At 46.1% G+C, this 19652-nt stretch overlaps 1 protein-coding gene across 1 annotated transcript in view; it reads left to right on the plus strand.

The window, feature by feature from the left end:
• DERA (deoxyribose-phosphate aldolase) overlaps window positions 1-19652 on the plus strand; it is a 97286-nt gene that overhangs the window by 25904 nt on the left and 51730 nt on the right. Inside the window, exons 3-5 of the mRNA XM_026652288.2 lie at window positions 8510-8657; window positions 11825-11920; window positions 13178-13312. Coding sequence (XP_026508073.1) covers window positions 8510-8657; window positions 11825-11920; window positions 13178-13312 — 379 coding nt within the window. The remainder of the gene's footprint in view (window positions 1-8509; window positions 8658-11824; window positions 11921-13177; window positions 13313-19652) is intronic.

The following is a 19652-nucleotide window of genomic DNA, read 5'->3' on the forward strand; positions in this document are numbered from 1 at the left end:
CCTATCTCTAAAAGAGCTGAGCGTAAGTACTTGTGCCAACCAAAGGGCACGAAAACCTATACTTCGACCCAGCCCCCAGTTCCCTTGTGGTTGAGGTGATTACAACCCGGGGACAACCCGGGACCACCCCCAAAAATAAGGACTCGAGGAGGCTGGATTTTTTCAGACGTAAAGTTTATTCGTCTTCCAGCCTTCAGCTGAGAGTAGCCAACCATCAAGCCCTCCTTGGCCGATATGACTTCAATATGTGGCAAGCCAAGTTCGAAGGGTTAGCTCCCTGAGGCTTCCAAGAAGACTTTTCAAGCGATCCTCGATGAGGGCATGACTGCGGCCAAGGCGGCCTTCCAGGCAGCGTCAGATGCTGCTGATGCTGCTGCCTGCACCATGGCTTCCGCTATCTCCATATGGTGAGTCTCTTGGCTGCTCTCTGGGTTGTCCACCGAGGCCCAGCAGTCATTGCAGGACCTGCCCTTCGACGGCCCTATTTGCGGAGCAAACAGACAGCAAGTTGCATGGCCTCAAGGACTTCCGCACCACCCTGAAAACCGTGGGTCTCTACGTCCCAGGCCTGACACATAAGCGGTTCAAACCACAGCAGCCTCAGGGCCAGGAGAGCCAGCCTTGGAAAGACCAGCCCCATAAATGAGCCAAGGGTTACAAGCATCGCCTGAGCCACCCGCCTCCACCCTCTGCCCAGTTGGGCTCAACCTGTAAGCAGGGGGCCAAACAGTCGTTTTGAGGGCGCGCCCGAGGGCGACCTACCAGACTATTCCCCGGATCCATCTTTCCCAATGTTATCTGACCACTTTTCCCCTTTCCTCCTGGCTTGGACCGCTATAACTTCGGATCTCTGGGTCTTCAGCACAGTGGAAAGGGGTTATACCCTCCAGTGCCTTTATACTCTCGCCCCCACCTTCCCACCCCCCTTCCCCGTCCCTCTTCAGGGACCCCTCTCTCCTCGTGCAGGAGGTAAAGAGGTTACTACAGCTGGGTGTGGTGGAAAAAGTTCCTCTAGAGTACAGGAACGAGGGGGGGAGGGGGTTATTCCTAGTACTTTTTAATCCCAAAGGCCAAGGGTGGTATACGGCCCATCCTGGACCTGCGAGACCTCAACAAGTAAAGTTCCGCATGGTGTCTCTGGCTTCCATTATCCCCTCCCTGGATCCGGGAAACTGGTATGCCGCCCTCAACTTGAAGGACACATACTTCCACATAGTGATTTTTCAAGGACACAGACGCTTCCTCTGGTTTACAGTGGGGCCGCACCATTACCAGTTTACGATCCTCCCATTCGGCCTGGCGACAGCACCGAGGGTGTTTACCAAATGCATGTTGGTGGTAGTGGCTTACCTCAGTCGCCGGGGTATCCAAATCTACCCGTACCTTGATGACTGGCTTGTCAAAGGCGGCTCCAGGTCTCACGTCCGAAGGGATGTCACGGTGCTTCAAGACACTTGCCGCTCTCTGGCTTCTGTAAATGACAAAAAGTTGACGTTAGTGCCGGTGCAGAGGATAGAGTTCATCGGAGCGGTCCTCGACTCTACCTGCGCCAGAGCGTTCCTGCCGCAGGAAAGGTTCCAAACGATGGCGAACCTCATTGCGGAAGTCTCCGCGTTTCCTCTGACTACAGCCAGGGTTTGTCTGCGCCTGCTGGACCACATGGCAGCCTGCACTTACGTGGTCCTCCATGCCAGGCTCTGGATGCGGCCCCTGCAACAATGGCTGGTGACAGTCTATTCACAGTCCCGAGACCCTCTGGAGAAGATGGTTACCGTTCCCCAGGCGATACTTACCTCGCTGAGATGGTGGACTGACTGTAGGACAGTCCTGGAAGGGGTTCCATTCAACAACCCTCCTCACTCCATTGAGTTGGTGTCGGACGCCTCGGACCTTGGCTGAGGGGCACATCTCGACAACCTCCAGACACGGGATGTGGTCCCCGGAGGAGGCGCGGTTACACATAAACATCAAAGAGCTCCGAGCAGTCTGGCTGGCGTGTGGAGTCTTCTTGCCCCACCTGACGGGCAAGGTGATACGAGTACCGATGGACAACATAGCCTCGATGTTCTACATTTTCCATATGAACCAAGACATCTTCCTCCTGGTGTTCTGTCCCAAACCACACAAGACAAGTGAAGAGAGGCGTCTTCACGCCCTGGACATCCGGAGGGCCTTGGCTTTTTACTTAGAACGTACCAAGCCGTTCCGTAAATCGACTCAACTCTTCATCGCTACAGAGGATAGGATGAAGGGTCACCCGGTATGCTCTCAGAGGATTTCCAATTGGATCACCGCGTGCATAAGGATCTGTTACGACCTGGCGGGGGTTCCGCTGCCGCCAATCATCAGAGCCCACTCTACGAGAGCTCAGGTGTCTTTGGCGGCCTTCCTGGCACACATCCCTATCCAGGACATCTGTAGAGCTGCAACGTGGTCCTCTGTTCACATGTTTACCACTCATTATGCCATCACTCAGCAGGCAGGAACAACGCTGGGTTTGGTAGAGCTGTGTTGCAGTCTATATGTCCGTGAACTCCTACTCACCTCAAGGGGTATTGCTTTGGAGTCACCTAATATGGAATGGACATGAGCATTCGAAGAAGAAAAGACAGTTACCTTTTCCGTAACTGGTGTTCTTCGAGATATGTTGCTCATGTCCATTCCGCAACCCGCCCTCCTTCCCCACTGTCTGAGTTTCCGGCAAGAAGGAACCAACGGTGGGGGGAGCCGGTGGTGCCCCTTATACCGCGCCATGCAGGCACCACTGCAGAGGGTGCCAGAGCCGGTCCCCTACGGATACTGCTGAGGGAAAAACATCCGGCACCAGTGCACATGGCGAGCGCACACACCTAATATGGAATGGACGTGAGCAACACATCTCAAAGAACACCAGTTACAGAAAAGGTAACTGTCTTATTGGAGTCCTCAGTCCCTTGTTTAAAGCTCCCTTTGTTAGAAATCACTATCCAGAAATGGGGAGCAAAAAAGTGGCCAGGAGATGATCTGACAGTCTCCATTTATATCCTCAGCCCATGTACATGAAAAGTTATTGTCTGAAACATGGAGTCAGGGATCACATGTTTTACGAGCCCTGCTGAGTCACTGGGCCTCCATTGTCCATAGGCTCTTTGAGGCGTCTTCAGGAGGGGTCCACTGGAAGAGTTGATTCTCCTTCATGGCCCATCAACGTATGGCTGGCTGGTCTTGATGTAAATGTGTCTTCTGGGTGTTACCCGGGAACACATGTTTGAGATACAAACATAACAAATATTCATAACTTCCTATACAATGATGATACACAGATTTCACCAAAACAGCATTGTTCAACAGATCACAACTTTTCCAATGATATTTTATAAGGCATACATTTTATAAGATTACAATTGTGCAACACTGTTGATACATCAGTGATGATACCTTAGTGTATCATGGTCATCTTTCTTTTTATACAGCATCACACTAGGCATGGCCCAACATCTAAACAAATACTTTGTCACCGATTTTAATAAGGCTAATGAAGAGCTTAGGGGTAGTGGCAGGTTGGCTAATGGGAATGAGGATATGGAAGTAGAAATTACCACAACTGAGGTGGAAGTCAAACTCAAACAGCTTAATGGAACTAAATCTGATAATCTTCATTCACGAATATTAAAGGAATTGGCACATGAAATTACAAGCCCAATAGCAGCCCAATAGCAAGGATGTTTAATGAATCTGTAAACTCAGGGGTTGACTCAGTTGACTGGAGAATTGCTATTTTTAATGGGGAAAAAAGTGATCCGGGAAACTACAGGCCTGTTAGTTTCACCTCAATTGTATGCAAGGTCTTGGAACAAATTTTGAAAGATGAAGTAGTTAAGGACTTAAAGTTAAATGGTAATTGGGATAAAATACAACATGGTTTTACACACAGTAGATCATGCCAGACCTACCTGCTCTCCTTTGAGAAGATAACTGATTTTTTTAGACAATTTACCTGGATTTCAGTAAGGCATTTGATACAATTTCACGTGGGAAATTATTAGTTAAATTGGAGAAGATGGGGATTAATATGAGAATTGAAAGATGGATAAGGAACTGGTTAAAGGGGAGACTGCAACAAGTCATATTGAATGGTGATCTGTCAGGCTGGAGGAAGGTTATTAGTGGAGTTCCTTAGGGATCAGTATTGGGACCAATTTTATTTAACATTTTTACTAATGACCTTGGCACAAAAAGGGGGAGTGTGCTAATAAAATTTGCAGATGACACAAAGTTGGGAGGTACAGTATTGCCAATCTGGAGGAGGACTGGAATATCATATAAGAAGATCTGGATGTCTTTGAAAACTGGAGTAACAGATGTGACAGGTTCCCCCCAGGGTGCCACCTGGAACTGGGGTACCACTGAGCCCTCTGACTCACCAGTCTGGGCTCCCTTTCACGCTGTGCTGCTGTGACAAGCTGCAGACCTGCTCCCGGTCGTACACTTCCACCAGCATTCACACAGGCAGGGACATATCCAGCTGCAGTTACATGCAGGCTCTCTGACCAGCCACTGCATGAACCAACAATAGAGAGGCTACAGTCAAGATAACCTCCAGCTCCCCAGGCACACATACCCGCACTGGAGTATAAACACAAAATTATGCCATCTTGCACTGCACAGGGAACTGTACAGCATAAGCTCATAGAGTTTGCCTCTCCCTCAATGTGGAGAGGCAATGCAACAGCCCCTGCCCCTTGAGCTAAGATTCCCAAGCACTTCACGCCAAATTTGCTGGTTTAGATTAAAACATAAAATAAGTTTAACTACAAAAAGATAGATTTTAAGTGATTATAAGGGATAGCAAACAGATCAAAGCAGATTACCTAGCAAATAAACAAAACCGCAAACTACCCTTAACATACTAGATAGACTGGATATGAATTAGCAGTTTCTCACCCTGGCTGATGATAACAAGCTTTCAGATTCTTAAGAGACAAGCTGCATTTGCTTTGCAGCTTGGGATCCCCACCCCTGTTCCAAGTCCTTTTCCTTAGGAGCGTCTCTTAGGTGTTCAGTTGTGGGGGAGTTAAGAACAACAGATGATGTCACTCCCTGACTTGTATAGCTTTAGCATAGGGCGGGAACCCTTTGTACCAAACTCAGTTTGTGGTAAAACACTGGTATCCAAGATGGAGTTCCGTGTCATGTGGCCTGGCCACATGCCCTTGCTGAGTCATAGCAGCCATGACTTACAAGCTGTCTGCAGCATTCTCAGGAAGGCTCACCAGGTGGGGGATAAGCATCTCCTAAGGCCTATTGTTTTTCCTAATGGCCCATTACCTTGAATAGGCCCTTCACACTTGGCTATCTAGACTTGGAAGCATTTTGCCTAGTGGGTGTGTCACCTAGGTGTGACTACCCGTGAAATACAGGTACATAGCCAATATTCATAACTTCAGATACAAAAATGATACATGCATACAAATAAGATAATCATATTCAGCAAATCATAACTTTTCCAATGATACCTTACATGACCCATCTTGTCCAAAATGCATCATAATTATATCATAATCATACAACTATGAAGAATATGGGGTGCAATGTCACAATAGAAATGGGATGAAATTTTAATAGTGCAACATGGAAGGTTATGCGCTTAGGGATTGACTAACAAGAATTTTTGCTATGAGCTGGGGACTTGTCAGTTGGAAGAGACTGAGGAGGAGAAAGACCTGGGTGTATTAGTTGACCACAGGATGACTATGAGCCGCCAATGTGATGCAGCCATGAAAAAAAGCTAATGCAGTCTTAGTATGCATCAGGCGAAGTATTTCCAGTATAGATAGAGAAGTGTTAGTAACATTATACAAAGCATTGGTGAGGCCTCATCTGGAATACTCTGTGCAATTCTGGCCTCCCATCTTTAAGAAAGATTAATTCAGACTGGAACAAGTGCAAAAAAGGGCTACTAGGATGATCTGAGGAATGGAAAACCTACCTTATGAGAGGACACTCAAAAATCTTGACTTGTTTAGCCTAACCAAAAGAAGGCTGAGGGGAAATATGATATCCTTCTCATGTGTTTATACAGAGCAAAATACCAGGGAGGGAGAGGAGTTATTTAAGTTAAGCACCAAAGTTGTCAGAAGAATAAATGGATATAAGTTGGCCATCAGCAAGTTTAGGCTTGAAATTAGAGTAGGTTTCGAACCATCAGAGGAGTGAAGTTCTGGAACAGCGTCCAAAGGGGAGCAGTGGAGACAAAAAAATACCTAACTAACTTCAAGACTGAGCTTGATAAGTTTATGGAGGGGATAGTACGAGGAGATTGCCTACAATAGCATGTAGCTGATCTGCGGCTGCCAGCAGCAAATATCTCCAACGGCTGGCGGTGGGACACTAGATGGGGAGGGTTCTGAGTTACTACAGAGAATTCTTTCCCAGGTGTCTGGCTAGTGGGTCTTGCCCACATGCTCAGGATCTAACTGATCACCATATTTGGGGTCGGGAAGGAATTTCCCCTTGGGTCAGTTTGGCAGGGACCATGGGATTTTTTGTCTTCTTCTGCAGCATGGTGTACGGGTCACTTGCAGGGTTTAAACTAGTGTAAATGGATTCTCCATAACGTGAAGTCTTTCAATCATGATTTGAGGACTTCAGTAACTCAGACAGAGGTTATGGGTCTATTATAGGAGTGGCTGGGTGAGGTTCTGTGGTCTGCAATGTGCAGGAGGTCAGACTAGATGATCAGGATGGTCCCTTCTGGCCTTAAAATCTATGAGGAGCATTATGATTTGCTGTAAATTACCACATATTCACATAAGGTGCAATGAAGTGAAGAATCAGCTCCTTGGATTGCATAGATATAATCACCTGGGGTGGTGATTTACTCTGGTGTTGATGTCCCCCTTAATGTGTCTGCAGGACAGAGGCATTGTTGCCCCTGGTACCTTTCAGCTCTGTATTTATGTAGTAACATGACCGTTGAGCTAAATAATTCAGTTTTTCTTTAAAGAACACCAAAGGGTTGTTTTCATAAACATCTTTTTTCATCTACCCAAGTGCAGATGTAGCAGAATATCCATGTGCTGCCTAACAGAGATGGGCCTGAATGTGATCCTTAACTTTTAAAACCCTGAACTTTGGGGAAAGTTCAGATGTAGATAATATTCCACATCCAAACTTTGTGGCTCAAGTCCATATCCAAGTGTGTGTGTGTGTGTGTGTGTGTGTGTGTGTGTGTATGATATAAATATATATATATATATATAAAGCCAAAATCCTATTTTAAAACAAATAAAGTTCACACCATTTCTTGGAAGCAGTTTACTACATCTGTCTTCACAACTCATTTCCTAAGGGATGAGACTAGAATCCCTTTCTTAGCAGCTGATTAAATATTCCCTTCTTTTTGGAAAACAATTTTTGTTTTAATTTAAACCAGGTTATAAAAAAACCTAGTTGATGTAAAAAGCTAACTTTCTGAAGTGTAAAAAAAAAAAAACCAAAACCAATCACAGTTAAAAATAATTTTTGAAGTTCTGTAGCATCTTTCGTCCAAGGATACTGAAATGCTTTAGCAATGTTAGTCAGTTCTCTCAACTCTTTTTGCAGGAAGATGGGTAAATATTATTGTTCCCATTTTACAGACAGTTAAACTGAGACACCTAGAGTTTTGGACCCAAATATTAAAACATATGTAAGACACCTAGAGTGAAATCCTGGCTCCATTGAAGTAACTGGCAAAATGTCCATTTATTTCAGTGGAACCAGGATTTCACCCTGATCAGGGCCGGCTCCAGGGTTTTGGCCGCCCCAAGCAGCCAAAACAAAACAAACAAACAAACAAACAAACAAAAAGCTGCAATCGCGATCTGCGGCGGCAATTTGGCGGGAGGTCCTTCGCTCCCAGGCGGAGTGAGGGACCGTCCGCCAAATTGCCGCCGAATACCTGGAAGTGCCGCCCCTCTCCGGAGCCGCCGCCCCAAGCACCTGCTTGAGAAGCTGATGCCTGGAGCCGGCCCTGACCCTGATGCATATGCACAGATTAGGGTTGTAAAATGTAATGGCAGCATGCATATTCCTGACTTGTGTGCGTTCAGGTGACTTGCACTTACAATTCATGCGCCTGCTGAAGAGTGTATGCTTTCTATGCAGACTAGCTCTGCATGAGGCAGACTTAGCATGTTACAGGAACGTGGACAACTCTGCTTGGGAAAGGTTGCATCCTTCCTCCAGTGGGTTGCCCAGATACAAGCATCATTGTTTTAGGATCCTGGTGGAATAATATGCCAGGATTCCTGCTCATTATTCAGCCTTTGATCCATGTGCCATAAATCGGAACTTGGTCCTTTGACTATATAATAGCTGATTTTTAGACATTGGGTAACATTTTCAAAAGCACCATTGATTGTCAGTGAAACTTAGGTGCCTAAGTGACTCACTTTTGAGATGGTTTTAGTCTCCTAAATCATCTGGGTTGGGCCACATTTAAAAATTTAATCCATTTTTTTGTGTATTACTTTTTTCCCTAATAAAGGCTGCTTGGCTACTGAGAGCTGTCACCTGCATAGACCTCACCACCCTCTCAGGTGATGACACCCCTTCAAACATTCACAGGCTTTGTTACAAAGCCAAACATCCAATCAGAGAGGATCTTTTGAGAGCTATGAATATGCATGATAAAGGTATGATGGTTTTGGTTACATTACTTGCAAGCTTTGGCTTTATAAAACTGGTTATGGACAGAACATAAACTTGACGTCTTCTTTTTCAACTTCTACTGCCTGAACATTACTGATGTTAGAGCTAGTATTGCACAGCTAAACAGCCCTGGAAGACTGAACTGGATCCTAGGCAGTCTCATTCAAAGAAATGGTAATATAAGTTGTGATTGCAAAATCTTTATCCCTAGTTATGATGTAAGATGTGCAGGAAAAAGCCTCACCTTAATTTACAGATCCCAGATCGAGATTGCAATAGGGGCATGTGACGGGTTGGATCACAGAAACCCCCTTGGGAGCTGCCACCCAATGTGCCAAGACTACTTCTAGCCCTGCTTTCCCTGCCAGCTCGGGACCCCAGCACCCTGTCTTGCTGAGCCAGACACTCCCGTCTGCTCCAACAAAGACCCAGGGTCTGAATTATGTGCCCCAAAGCTGCAGGTTTACCTGAAAGAGGCTAACAGAAGTGTGCTTGTCTTTAGCACTCAGATGCCCAACTCCCAGTGGGGTGTAAACCCAAATAAATTCGTTTTACCCTGTATAAAGCTTATGCAGGGTAAACTTATAAATTGTTCGCCCTCTAGAACACTGATAGAGAGAGATGCACGGTTGTTTGCTCCCCCAGGTATTAATACATACTCTGGGTTAATTAATAAGTAAAAAGTGATTTTATTAAATACAGAAGGTAGAATTTAAGTGGTTCCAAGTAGTGACAGACAGAACAAAGTAAGTCACCAAGCAAAATAAAATGCGCAAATCTATGTCTAATCAAACTGAATACAGATCATCTCACCCTCAGAGATGCTTCAGTAAGTTTTTTTTCCTCAGGCTGGACACCTTCCAGGCCTGGGCACAATTCTTTCCCCTGGTACAGCTCTTGTTCCAGCTCAGGTGGTAGCTAGGGGATTCTTCATGATGGCTCCTTTTTCCTTTGTTCTGTTCCACCCCTTTATATATCTTTTGCATAAGGCGGGAATCCTTTGTCTCTCTCTGGGTTTCCACCCCCTGGAAAAGCACCAGGTTAAAGATGGATTCCAGTTCATGTGACATGATCACATGTCACTGTAAGACCCCAAGCCTTCATTCCCCCCAGTCTGACTCACAGGAAGGCTTGCCTGCAAACAGAGCCATCCAGTCAATTGTCCTGGTTGATGGAAGCCATTAAGATTCCAAACCACTATTAATGGCCCACACTTTGCATAATTACAATAGGCCCTCAGAGTTATATTTCATATTTCTAGTTTCAGATACAAGAGTGATACCTTTATACAAATAGGATGACCACACTCAGTAGACAATAAGCTTTGTAATGATACCTTACAAGAGACCTTTTGCATGAAGCATATTCCAGTTACATTATATTCACTCATTAGCTTATTTTTATAAAATCATACAGGCTGTAACGTCACAGGGCACTTATAGAATACACTACAGTATTTGACATGGAAACCATTAAGAGAATAAAACTATGAAATATATTTAAAAAAAAAACCCCACCTCTCTTTTAATAACTGGATGGTAAGGTGCCACTAACTCTATTTGCATTAAATGCACATGATACCCCCAATAAATCTTTGGGCTTTTTTTAAGTATCTGTAAATATTTTGGGTCATAATCCTGGCTGAGGTTTTTCTGTGTAGCTCCAGGATCTGGCTCTTTGCCTTTGTGCAGACAATTAGATACAGACACGTGCTGTGTGTTGAAAAATTTGGCTTTTTAATCTCTACTCAGAATTGTCTTTGCCACCCAGTTATGTCAGTAACTAAGAAAGGGATCAAAATAGCAACTAGTTCTGTTTACTAATAGGGACTTCATTGGGGTCAGGATTTGACCGTAAGGGTGTGTCTACACTGCAGCTGGGAGACATGATTCCCAGTGTGGGTAGACAGACTTGCTCTAGCTCGAGTAGAGATAGTGCGTTAAAAATAGTAGTGTGGACATTACTGCCCGGGCAGTGGCTCAGGCTAGCTGCCCAAGTCCAAGTCCACCTGACTCCTTGGGCCCAAGCTTAGGCAGCTAGCTGAGCCACCACCCTTGCAGCAACTTCCATGCTACTCTTTTTAGCACACTAGGTTGAGCAGAGCTAGCACAAGTCTGTCTACCTGCACTGGGAATCGCACCTCCCTGCTGTGGCATAGGCATTTCCAAAGTATCTTGCAGAACTGGGCCCTCAATATAAGTCTAAATGTTACACCCAATACTGATTGGAATGGAATTGTTAAGGCATTGATGTGGCCCTACAGAGTTTCTATTAAATGATAGCCGTAAAATGGCATATTTTCATACAATATTCAGCACTGCACAACGTAACTTCTCATAAGTATTAATATCACTGATGTGTCAGATGCAGGAGACTGTTTTAAAATGCCACATGATTTTGGTGCTTTGTTTGAACTACAACATTCAAACAAAAATCAAACCCACCAATATTGTATAAACACTTGGAGCCTGATTGACGAATTGCAATAGTAAGTTTTACACAGACATAACCTCATTGTTTTCAACAGAGGTGTGTGGTGTAAAACTAGAGTAACATAGTGGTGAATCAGGCCCTGGATTGTTAGCCATAGTCATTAAATAAGAAAGACCCAATCCCTTTTTAAACTCTGATTTATGAATTCTTTCTAATCCTTTATACATTTAAAAAAAAAACTATTAAATATCAGTCCAAGTTCCTTAGACTGTGAGAATAAAATTTGAAATAGAAACACAGTGAAACTGTGCTAACACAAACGGTATTCCATGCTAGTCAAACTGCGCTATAGGCCCCTAGGTACAATACTCTGATAGCATAGTTTCTTACATCATAAATCCCAGAGCAAACTGGTCTGAAACTGGCGTATAAAGAACTCCAGCCTTAAACTGTGTCTGCGATTGAGCTACTATTGATGCAGCCTTAGTGTTCTCAGGGCAGGGCTAACGGACATGGTGGCAGCTCTATCAGTGGCCACCTGAGCCCTGCTGCCAGTAAAACTCTCATGCTTGCTACAGCCAGCGGAGAGCAGTTGGTGGTTGTGCAAGAGTAGGAGATTTAAAAAAAAAAAAATCTAGTGCACACAAGGCCATAGTGTGGACTAGAAGACATTACATAGAAATATACAGGTGAAACAGTGGATTGTAACTTTTTGCAGGTATTACTACAGCAGCTGTCTGCGTGTATCCAGCTAGAGTAGCTGATGCTGTTAAAGCACTCAAGGCTGCTGGTTGTAACATACCAGTAGCTTCAGGTAAGTTTCTCTTCTTTACAAGTATTATTTAAAAGATTATTTTCCCGGTGGGCTTGTGCCCTTTTTGCTTTTATGGAATGGGTGAAGAATACCTGAAAAGGTGGTGGTTGTTTTTTGGTTGGTTGTTTTTTTGCCGGGGGGGTGGGGGAGGAGGATCCTCCTTGTTTTTCACTAAAAAGTATCTGGAATGTCAAGTTTTTAGTTGTCAAGTCTAAGTTTTGCTGGAGGAGGATCTCCTGGGGGGGTCTTCGAGGTATGTATGTTGATCTCATACCTGAACTGAAGGGGTAGGGATAATGAATCTTTACACAGACATTTTTTCTCCCAAGGGGAATTAGTCATTAAAGCTGAATAGCTGTTAACATCAACAAATCAAAACCCTTCCTTGCTTAATAGCTCAGCTTTTAGGTTGCATGCAGGTGGATCCTTCCACCCCATTGAAGTCAGCAAGGCTCTGTGCAGGTGCAAGAGTCCATCCCTGTAAAAATACCTTCGTCTCGACTCTTTGTGATGTCATCATTTCACTAGTTCTTCAGGCACCACAGAAGAGAGACAATGTGGAATTTAGGATTGAAAAAACACCACAAAAACATGTTTGTGTTTGCAAGGGGGAAAGAGAACTTTTCCAGATTCTCTTTATGCATCAGAAGGGGAGAGGGGGGAGGGAGTGGAACAAGGATAATTTTTTTCCTTTCCAAGTTATCTTTATATTGTTTAAGTACAAAAATTCAAATGACTGTTGAATAGGGTATGATTGCATTCAACTTTACCTATATCGTGACTATTACTTGCCCATATTAGTTGCACTTATTTTCAAATACCTTTTACAAGAATTTGGGAGGACTGAAGAACATACACATCGAAGATGATTTCACACATTAGGACAAATTCAGAGCTTGTGTATGCAGGCAGAATTCTATTGAAGGCAATGGACTTATATGTATTAGCCAGGCTGAACTGGAAATAGCTGTAAGGAAAGTGGGGGAAATCAATTTGCAGGAGACATTTAAAACTGAGCAAAGCACTGATTAAGGAACTCAAGGGAAGAATTAATGTTCTTGTAAATGAGGTGGGGGATGAATTAGGTGCCTTCTAGGTGCCTTTGAGTCTTTTACTGGCGCTCTAGAGTAACTTCCCTTTCAGGGGAAAAAAAGAAAAAAAACCTTAACTTTTTATGCCCCCAATCTGCCTTAATAACAAATATTTATATAAAAGTCTTTGCTTACTTCACAACTTTATTTTTCCCATTCTTCATAGTGGCAACTGGGTTTCCAGCTGCACAGACTTCACTGAAAAACCGATTAGAAGAGATTAGGATAGCAGTGGAAGATGGTGCCAGAGAGATCGACATTGTAATTAACAGAACCCTTGTGCTGACTGGCCAGTGGGAAGGTAAGCACTTGCTAAAGCTAAAGAGCCAACTTTTATCCTCTGCCCATGTCGGTGATGGCAGAATTTGACTTTTGGTTGCCCACTGTGGGCCAAGATTTTCAGAAATGACTAGTGATTTGGGTACCTCTGTTTTTTGGGTGCTGAACCAAGGGACCCTGAAAGAGCCTGATTTTCAGATGGTGGGCGTTTTTATCACTTTCTGAAAATTCAGGCTACTTTAAGGGATGTCATGTTAGGGTATGTCTACACTACGAAATTAGGTCGAATTTATAGAAGCTGGTTTTATAGAAATCGGTTGTATACAGCTGATTGTGTGTGTCCCCACATAAAATGCTCTAAGTGCTCTAGTCGGCGGACCGCGTCCACAGTACCGAGGCTAGCGTCGACTTCTGGAGCATTGCACTATGGGTAGCTATCCCACAGTTCCCGCAGTCTCCGCCGCCCATTGGAATTCTGGGTTGAGATCCCAATGCCCGAATGATGCAAAATAGTGTCGTGGGGGTTCTGCGTACATGTCATCAGGCCCCTCCCCCTCCGTCAGAGCAACGGCAGACAATAGATTCGCGCCTTTTTACCTGGGTTACCTGTGCAGACAACATACCACGGCAAGCATGGAGCCCGCTCAGCTCAGCTCACCGTCACCATATGTCATCTGGGTGCCGGCAGACGTGGGACTGCATTGCTACACAGCAGCAGCAGCTAACTGCCTTTTGGCGGTAGACGGTGCAGCATGACTGGTAGCCTTCATCGGCGATCTGGGTGCTGGCAGCCGTGGGGCTGGCAGCCGTAGGGCTGCATTGCACCAGCCCTTGCCTTTTGCCTTTTGGCAGTAGATGGTTTATTACGACTGGTATCCGTCGTCATCGTACTGCAGTGGCTGTCAATCATGGGCACCTGGGCAGACATGCTCAGTCCTATTGAACTGTCTTGACAATGATGGCTATCAGTCGTAGTATGCTATTTTCTGCCAAGCGCCCAGTATTTTCTGCTAAGCACCCAGAAGAGGCCAAGGGCGATCTGGGTGCTGGCAGACGTGGGGTTGGCAGACGTGGGGCTACATTGCTACACAGCAGCAGCCCCTTGCCTTTTGGCAGTAGATAGTATATTACTACTGGTATCCATCGTCGTCATACTGCAGTGGCTATCAGTCTTAGTACACTAACTGCCAAGCGCCCAGTATTTTCTGCCAAGCACCCAGAAGATGCCGAGGGCTATCAGTCATGCTGCACCGTCGTCTTAAGATGTAAAAAATAGATTTGTTCTGTATTCATTAGCTTCCCCCTCCCGCCGTGAAATCAACGGCCTGCTAAACCCAGGGTTTTGAGTTCAATCTTTGGGGGGGGGCATTCTGTGTGACAGTTGTTTGTGTTTCTCCCTGATGCACAGCCACCTTTGTTGATTTTAATTCCCTGTACCTGTACGCCATGTCGTCACTCGCCCCTCCCTCCCTCCTTCCCCTGGTCCGTTAGATACTAGTTTCGCGCCTTTTTTCAGACCAGGCGCCATAGCTAGCACTGGGATCATGGAGCCCGCTCAGATCACCGCGGCAATTATGAGCACTATGAACACCACGCGCATTGTCCTGGAGTATATGCAGAGCCAGGACATGTCAAAGCAAAACCAGGACCAGCCAAGGAGGCGATTGCAGCGCGGCGACGAGAGTGATGAGGAAATTGACATGGACATAGACCTCTCACAAGGCACAGGCCCCAGCAATGTGGAAATCATGGTGTTCTTGGGGCACGTTCATGCCGTGGAACGCCGATTCTGGGCCCGGGAAACAAGCACAGACTGGTGGGACCGCATCGTGCTGCAGGTGTGGGACGATTCCCAGTGGCTGCGAAACTTTCGCATGCGTAAGGGCACTTTCATGGAACTTTGTGACTTGCTTTCCCCTGCCCTGAAGCGCCAGAATACCAGGATGAGAGCAGCCCTCACAGTTGAGAAGCGAGTGGCGATAGCCCTGTGGAAGCTTGCAATGCCAGACAGCTACCGGTCAGTCGGGAATCAATTTGGAGTGGGCAAATCTACTGTGGGGGCTGCTGTGATCCAAGTTGCCAGGGCAATGAAAGACCTGGTGATATCAAGGGTAGTGACTCTGGGAAACGTGCAGGCCATAGTGGATGGCTTTGCTGCAATGGGATTCCCAAACTGTGGTGGGGCGATAGACGGAACCCATATCCCTATCTTGGCACCAGAGCACCAAGCCACCGAGTACATAAACCGCAAGGGGTACTTTTCAATGCTGCTGCAAGCCCCGGTGGATCACAAGGGACGTTTCACCAACATCAACGTGGGATGGCCGGGAAAGGTACATGATGCTCGTGTCTTCAGGCACTCTGCTCTGTTTCGAAAGCTGGAGGAAGGGACTTTCTTCCCGGACCAGAAAATAACTGTTGGGGATGTTGAAATGCCTATCGTGATCCTTGGGGACCCAGCCTACCCCTTAATGCCATGGCTCATGAAGCCGTACACAGGCAGCCTGGACAGGAGTCAGGACCCGTTCAACTACAGGCTGAGCAAGTGCCGAATGGTGGTGGAATGTGCATTTGGACGTTTAAAAGCGCGCTGGCGCAGCTTACTGACTCGCTTAGACCTTAGCGAAAAGAATATCCCCATTGTTATTGCTGCTTGCTGTGCACTCCACAATATCTGTGAGAGTAAGGGGGAGACATTTATGGCGGGGTGGGAGGTTGAGGCAAATCGCCTGGCCGCTGATTACGCGCAGCCAGACACCAGGGCGGTTAGAGGAGCACAGCAGGGCGTGGTGCGCATCAGAGAAGCTTTGAAAACAAGTTTTGTGAGTGGCCAGGCTACGGTGTGAAACTTCTGTTTGTTTCTCCTTGATGAACCCTCCGCCCCCCCCCCACCCGGTTCACTCTACTTCCCTGTAAACCAACCACCCCACCCTCCCCTCCCCTCCCCCCTTCGAGCACCACTTGCAGAGGCAATAAAGTCATTTTTACTTCACATTCGTGCATTCTTTATTAATTCATCATACAACTAGGGGGATAATTGCCAAGGTAGCCCAGGATGGGTGGGAGAGGAGGGAAGGAAAAGGACACACTGCAGTTTAAAACTTTAACTCTTATTGAAGGCCAGCCTTCTGATGCTAGGGCAATCATCTGGGGTGGAGTGACTGGGTGGCCGGAGGCCCCCCCACCGTGTTCTTGGGCGTCTGGGTGAGAGGGCTATGGAACTTGGGGAGGAGGGCTGTTGGTTACACAGGGGCTGTAGCGGCGGTCTCTGCTCCTGCTGCCTTTCCTGCAGCTCAACCATACGCTGGAGCATATCAGTTTGATGCTCCAGCAGCCGGAGCATCGACTCTTGCCTTCTGTCTGCAAGCTGACGCCACCTATCATCTTCAGCCCGCAACTTGCTCTGTTCATCCCGCGATTCAGCACGCCACCTCTCCTCTCGTTCATATTGTGCTTTTCTGTAATCAGTCATTGACTGCCTCCACGCATTCTGCTGTGCTCTGTCAGCGTGGGAGGACATCTGGAGCTCTGTGAACATGTCATCCCGCGTCCTCCTTTTTCTCTTTCTAATCTTCACTAGCCTCTGTGAAGGAGAAACATTTGCAGCTGGTGGAGGAGACAGGAGAGGTGGTTAAAAAAGACACATTTTAGAGAACAATGGGTACACTCTTTCACGTTAAATTTTGCTGTTCACATTACACAGCACATGTGCTTTCGTTACAAGGTCGCATTTTTCCTCTTATATTGAGGGCCTGCCGGTTTGGTTTGAGAGATCACTCACGCAGTGCCAGGCCACAGATTTCATCTTGGAGGCAGCCATGGTAAGACACAGTCTTTTGGCTTTTTTAACCTTCTTAACATGTGGGAATGGTTTCAAACAGTAGCACTCTCATTTCCCATACCAAGCACCCGTTGGGTTGGCCATTTGAAATGGGTTTGCAATGTAAAAGGAGGGGCTGCGGTTTCAGGGTTAACATGCAGCACAAACCCAACTAACTCCCCTCCCCCCCACACCCAATTCTCTGGGATGATCACTTCACCACTCCCCCCCACTGCGTGGCTAACAGCGGGGAATATTTCTGTTCAGCAGAGCAGGAACGGGCACCTCTGAATATCCCCTTAATAAAATCGCCCCATTTCAACCAGGTGACCGTGAATGATATCACTCTCCTGATAACAAAGAGCGATAAGGAATGGATGTTGTCTGCATGCCAGCAAACACCGGGACCATACGCTGCCATGCTTTGTTATGGAATGATTCCAGACTACGTGCTACTGGCCTGGCGTGGTAAAGTGTCCTACCATGGCGGACGGGATAAGGCAGCCCTCCCCAGAAACCTTTTGCAAAGGCTTTGGGAGTACATCCAGGAGAGTTTTCTGGAGATGTCCCTGGAGGATTTCCGCTCCATCCCCATACACGTTAACAGACTTTTCCAGTAGCTGTACTGGCCGCGATTGCCAGGGCAAATTAATCATTAAACACGCTTGCTTTTAAACCATGTGTCATATTTACAAAGGTACACTCACCAGAGGTCCCCTGTGTGCCCTCAGGGTCTGGGAGCACGCCTTGGGGGAGTTCGGGGGTTACTGGTTCCAGGTCCAGGGTGATAAACATATCCTGGCTGTTGGGGAAACCGGTTTCTCCGCTTCCTTGCTGCTGTGAGCTATCTACATTATCTCCATCCTCATCTTCCTCGTACCCCGAACCCGCTTCCCTGTGTGTTTCTCCAGTGAGGGAGTCATAGCACACGGTTGGGGTAGTGGTGGCTGCACCCCCTAGAATGGCATGCAGCTCCGCGTAGAAGTGGCGGCTCTGCCCCGGACCTTCCGTTTGCTTCTCTGGCTTTGTGGTAGGCTTGCCGTAGCTCCTTAATTTTCACGCGGCACTGCTGTGATTTTTCACGCGGCCCTGTTATGGCCTCTGTCCTTCATGGCCTTGGAGACCTTTTCTAATATTTTGCCATTTCGTTTATTGCTTCGGAGTTCAGCTAGCACTGATTCATCTCCCCATATGACGAGCAGATCCCATACCTCCCGTTCTGTCCATGCTGGAGCTCTTTTGCGATCCTGGGACTCCATCACGGTTACCTGTGCTGATGAGCTCTGCGTGGTCACCTGTGCTTTCCACGCTGAGCAAACAGGAAATGAAATTCAAACGTTCGCGGGGCTTTTCCTGTCTACCTGGCCAGTGCATCTGAGTTGAGAGTGCTGTCCAGAGCGGTCACAATGAAGCACTGTGGGATAGCTCCCGGAGGCCGATAACGTCGAATTCCGTCCACACTACCCCAATTCCGACCCCCTAAGGCCGATTTTATCGCTAATCCCCTCATCGGAGGTGGAGTAAAGAAACCGGTTTAAAGGGCCCTTTAAGTCGAAAGAAAGGGCTTCGTCGTGTGAACGTGTCCAGGCTTAAGTCGAATTAAAACGCTGCTAAAGTCGACCTAAACACATAGTGTAGACCAAGCCTTAGACAGCAAGAATCACTTGCTCACTTTGGAAAATCCTGACTTTTAGATTTAGTCTTGAAAGTGTTTATATAAAGAGATATTTGAAAAATAATTTCCCAACTTCTGCTTAGTTCAAATGAGACCGCAGAAAAGTGAATGCTGATGGTCTAATTACCCACAAACAGAATGGTTAAAAAATACCCAAACGGGTTGTCAGTGTAGATGCTATGTCGTTAAAATGTGTGTTTTGGATCTTGACAAAAATGGATGTGTCTTCTAATTGCTTTTCTTCGAAGTTGAGAGTACAAATTTACAGTTCATATTGTTACTGGTGTTCTCTCTCTCTCTCACTCTCTAATTAGTTCGTGTAATAATACTGGAGATGGTTTCACTCTAATTGGTTCTCCCTTAATGTACCGTGAATGGTTTGCCTTAAGTGCTGACAATGGTCCTATAACTAATCTCCATGTAAAGGTAAACAAGCACTAATGGCCTTCACTGAGAACACTTCAGAAAGGAACATATGATAACTGAGTTTAGTTAAGGAAATGTAATCATCATAGTGACATACCATATTTTCTGATCTGTCTTCCTTCAATTAACAATTAGCATTGGACTAAAATTTCATCAGTTGCAACATGCCAATATTTGTATCTTCATGAGTGTTATCCTAGTGCTAGCTTGTTCATGTATCTTGACCTTTTTCACAATATTCTTCACTTACACCAGCTTGTACTCAAATATATGCAGCAACCCAGGTCGCTGGCATCAGCTTGGCTGTCTTTCAAAACGGCTATTTTGATTTCAGATGCAGTAAATAAGTTGGTGATCTCAGTCCAGATCAGTGTGGACTGACATCTGTATCACGAAAGCCATCATTGCCAACAAAGGTTGAACTATCTTACTTAGATTGTT

Source organism: Terrapene carolina, unplaced genomic scaffold, assembly GCF_002925995.2.
Source record: "Terrapene carolina triunguis isolate 2854851 unplaced genomic scaffold, T_m_triunguis-2.0 Scaffold112, whole genome shotgun sequence".
NCBI lineage: Eukaryota > Metazoa > Chordata > Testudines > Emydidae > Terrapene > Terrapene triunguis.